The sequence below is a fragment of the Octodon degus genome, unplaced genomic scaffold (genome assembly GCF_000260255.1).
Source record: "Octodon degus isolate 3935 unplaced genomic scaffold, OctDeg1.0 scaffold00049, whole genome shotgun sequence".
NCBI classification, from domain to species: domain Eukaryota; kingdom Metazoa; phylum Chordata; class Mammalia; order Rodentia; family Octodontidae; genus Octodon; species Octodon degus.
Genome location: NW_004524625.1, coordinates 10,471,895 through 10,476,715, shown reverse-complemented (window position 1 = coordinate 10,476,715; position 4,821 = coordinate 10,471,895). Strand labels below are relative to the sequence as shown.

At 41.8% G+C, this 4,821-nt stretch overlaps 1 protein-coding gene across 1 annotated transcript in view; it reads left to right on the top strand.

The window, feature by feature from the left end:
* Dlg2 (discs large MAGUK scaffold protein 2) overlaps positions 1-4,821 on the top strand; it is a 1,516,571-nt gene that overhangs the window by 852,653 nt on the left and 659,097 nt on the right. The window contains exon 6 of the mRNA XM_004632548.2: positions 2,165-2,334. Within this exon, the coding sequence (XP_004632605.1) occupies positions 2,165-2,334 (170 nt within the window). The remainder of the gene's footprint in view (positions 1-2,164; positions 2,335-4,821) is intronic.

The following is a 4,821-nucleotide window of genomic DNA, read 5'->3' as shown; positions in this document are numbered from 1 at the left end:
TCTCCTGAGCCATCTCCTCAGCCCCAAATTGTGCCTTTTGAATCTTATTTACTTGTCCAGTTTCTTACACTCTGGAGACAATACGATGTTTACACATGTGAGTGTGACTTATATCCCTTATAAGTATGGTCTCTAGTTGCACCTATCTAGCTATAAAAGCCTTGAGTTTTTCTTGCTTTATAGCTAAGTAGTACTCCCTTGTATAAAAATGCCACATTGTTTTAATCTGTTCCTTGGTTGATAGGCATTTGGGTTGTTTCCAAGATTTAGCTATGACAAATTGTGCTGTTATAAACATAGGTGGGCATCTGTCACTATAGGTTAGTTTTACTTTACAAAATTATAGAAGGAAATCAATAGTAAGGCATATTACCAGTTAATGACTATTGTACAGTAAGCACTAAGAACCATTTATCACCTTATTCCAAAGCCTTTATATGAGATCACACCACAATTGAAGATGACAGTGGAGAGGTTTAGAGAGCTTGATGGTGTAATGCATAATTCCAAGCTTAGGGCACGGAGAACCCAGTAACTGAGCACAGGCAGACTCCCTTTCATCCGGTAGTACTCAAGCAGTATACCTGAGAAAACTGGCTGCTGTTTGGCAGGAAGGACTAGAAGTGGAAGGTGGTTGCTGGGGGAAATCCTTGTTCATCTTACCTGGACATTGTGGAGAGAAGACATTAAAAGATGACAAGAGAAGACACTAGACTGAACATTATGGATGTAGTTCATGTAAGGAATATACTGACTTTGGGCTGGCGAGATATCTCAGCAAACTAATAGCCTGAGTAGGCAAGCACAGGGATCAGCATTTGATCCCCCATACCATGCCATGCCAGCCCCGCCCAGGCACACTGAGTTGGCCTCCAAGTCCAGGCATGCTGGTGCATGCCTACAAGTCCAGCTCTGGGGAGGCTGAAAACAGGATCACTGTGAGTCTGAGCTACATAGGGAGACCCTGTACCAAATACATAGAAGGAAGGAAGGAAGGAAGGAAGGAAGGAAGGAAGGAAGGAAGGAAGGAAAAAGAAAAAAGGAAGGAAGGAAGGAAGGAAGGAAGGAAGGAAGGAAGGAAGGAAGGAAGGAAGGAAGGAAGGAAGGAAGGAAATGGCTGCAGCAGTTCAGTAACTATGAAGTAGAAGAAATGCATGCCTACCAGGTAGCAGTGAGGCTATAATGACAGTAAGAAAGAGCCAGGCAAGGGTGGCCTCTCGCTTTTGACTCTAAGTGACGTGGTGGCCTGGAGTGAGGAGTGCCAGAATGAATAAGCCGAGTGAGGAAATCCAGCTAAGCGCAAGCTTCATGCTCTTGTCTGTTATTAATATTTATGCTAATTAATATCATGAAAATAAGACATCTTCAATCCATGGCCCATCTCTGTGGCCCACCTGGAAAGGTTTAAGGAAAAGTCACACCTTCCCTTCCCACGCAAAAAGTGAAGGAAATAAAGAAGGAAATTTAGTACAGAACTCACTCATTAAGTACTTCGAGGAGGATTAGATGAATGACTCTTCAAACTCTGATAAATTTGACTTGAATACCTATAATGTTATGGAGTGAATTTGAGGGGAATATATTTGAATATATTTTTCCAAAAAGTTAACAGTTAATTTTTGATGATTCATTTCTACATATTTTTTCTTTTTTATATGAAAAAAAGAAAATTTATATTTTTATAAATTTTTTATATTTTTCATATTTTTTAAAATGACCACATACTACTTTGGTAACATTTAATTATTTGGAAAGCCTCAACCTCTACAGTTGCATTTGTTGCCTGTATAGTACTCAGTAATGAGTTCTGGGATACGCTCCAATTGTATCCTTGAGTCAAACCACTTAAAACCCATCAAGATAATGGTGTAACTGATGAACACCTTGAATTATGTGAACTTCTATTTCTGCCATGGGTGATGCTGTCCCAGCCAGAGTGACCTAGAGTTCCACCTGGGAAAGGACCAATAGGGGGAGCAGTGTGACAAGGGAGTTTAAGGTTTTCTTGGATGCTTTTCTGTTTCTCAATTTTACTATTCTTCCAATTTTTGCCTTTTTAGGGTTTCTTATGCTCTTTACTTTCCCACATCTTAAGATCATCATAAAAACATTCTTTAAGAACTGTTCCTGGACACTCTTGAATGCTATCCCTCTCCCTTCTCAGGGTCAACGATTGCATCTTGCGGGTGAATGAGGTCGATGTGTCGGAGGTTTCCCACAGTAAGGCGGTGGAGGCCCTCAAAGAAGCGGGGTCTATCGTTCGGCTCTATGTGCGTAGAAGACGACCCATTCTGGAGACAGTTGTGGAAATCAAACTATTCAAAGGGCCTAAAGGTAAGAGAACCACAAGTGACTCCTAAGACAGGAGTGGCCAACTATTGGACTGATGACATCAGTGCCGCAGCTCACCTACGGTGCGTCTTCCTCTGACAGTCAGGGTCTTGGTGGCTTCCTGGCTGCTGCGATGCCATCCTTGATGGCTAGAGCAGGCGTTCTTTCGGCTCCTGGTTTGCAGAGGTTTCAGTCTCTGGATGGCTGAGCAGAAGCACACAGTAGCAGAGCCGCCAATGGAGACAGCTGCTCAGGTCGGGACATAAAGGAAGCAGAGAGGAAGAAGGAAGCCAGGGGAAGGTCTGCGCGTGCAGGGCGCCCCTTCCATGTCACCCTGGCCCCAGTCCTGCCCCACCTCCTGATGTCACACATAGCCGTGTGCCCCCATAAGCTAGTCGGCTCTCAGAACCCCCACTTCTGAGTGGTTGGAGGTTTTGGGGCCAGCGTTCAATTAAAAACTAGAACTGCACACGTCAGAAATTCTGCAGTAATGATTTCACAAAAGAATTAGAAACCCACCAAATATGAACTCAGGTATAACCTAGATTGGAGTAAGAGTGGTTTTATAAACAGCAGTAGCAACAGCCACTTACACCATTGTATAAACATTTTAATTTACTGGATTATTATAGCTTTGTTAGCACACTAACACCTTTAATGTTCCAGATATAAACAATAAGCCCACTCAACTAGCAAAATAATGTAAATGATAAATCTATATTGATGTAGCAATTTCATTTTTGTAACATTGTTGGACTTTAAAATTTCGTGATATTTTATATGTAGTATCTAATAAGAACTATTCATTTTATATTTGGAAGAGACAAAATAAGTTAATTTTTTTTAGCATTCACAAATCCTTAGAGGTTTTAGTGATTAATGACAAAACCAGTGAGATGAATTATTATATTAAATTTAATAATAATCCTTTAAGAGTTCTTTAGAATGACATTTAATATTGGCTTAATGGTGGTTCAAATATTTCAGTGAAATCTAATAATTAGCTTCAGTATTTAAGCATTTTAGATTACAACTGAATAATTACTAGAGTCTGAGTCATTTTCCCTTCCTTTAAAATCTATTTAGCCTCTAATAATAAAGGTTATTTCAAACATAAGTGTAGCAGTGTCTTGAGTAGTGGGCAGTACTGATGATCTCATGTACAAAATCAAAGAAAGAACGAGCCCCGAGCCCGGGGCTTGCCCCGTGGAGATACCTGACTGCACCAGACCCTTGCCAAGTGAGGGCACTAACGGCATCACCTATCCTGTGGGTTTCTGGAGGATGACACATTTCACCAATAGCTGACACAAGTGAGCGAGTAGAGGCTGGTGCCTTGGAGCACAGACCCTCTGCAGCACAGGAGCAGGGAATGGTGCCCAGGCTGTGCTGCTCAGGAGCTGTTGGGCTTTGGGGCCAGCACAGAACCTTTCTTCCCTTCATCTTCTCATCTCCAAAGAGGAAATAAAAATAGTACTTTACTGCCTCTTAGGGATGACACAATTAGATGAGTCAATTCACATAAAGCATTTAAAATAAAACCTGGGATACTAAGACTACCTGACAGAAATCAGCTATTATACATATTATTTGTCATATTATTTACTAAATACAATTTTAACAAGTAACAAGTGTGTGCTGGCATGGTAAAACTCAGAATCTCTGATGGGTTAAATTCACATACATTAAAAGTTGCAGAGATGTCAAAAACAGAAAAAAATAAAGCATTTTCATACTATAACTATTAATGATATGGTAGAAGGACCTTCCACCCTGTGACTTACTAAGGTCATCAGCAAGACACTTGAAAGCTACAGTGGTCATACACATTGTTTGTATTGTGAATCTATGCTGCACATAAATAGTGTGTCACTATTTCTACAATCCAGTTAATAGCAAGTATTTAATGCATCCCTGAGGCAAATACTCATTTTAAGTGTGTGGCAGCGTATAACTACCCATTTATATGCTTCCTGCTCTGAGTCACCCTGTGACCTCCAGCTGCTTGGTGGAGCACTTCAACCCTGTGGGACAACGATGCCCCACAGTCCTCAGTTTTAGCAGGAACGTATTTACTTTCATCTTTATGTTTGGCACGAGGGCTCCCTCCAGCTCATTTATATCAACCTGACTGTTCTCTGCTTTGCACCTGGAGTGGGGCAGGATTTGCCTTGCAGTGCAAAGGCGGAAGTAAAACATGAGCATTAGTCAGCTAGGTAAGTGAAGGCAACAGCCCAGGGCAAGTGTGTGGAGGGTGGAAGATGAGGCCACACGTCCCTGGCCCACTGAGCCAAGGAGAACCGATGCACTGCTAAAGCGCATTATGTCTTAAATGTAGCTACTGCCAAGGCTCGATTTGGCCAGTTTGGATTCTGCTGAGCCAGTCATGTTTCTGTTTGGCCTCTTGGGATTCTGCTGAGTCAGTCATGTTTCTCTTTGGCCTCTTGGGATTCTGCTGAGTCAGTCATGTTTCTCTTTGGCCTCTTGGGA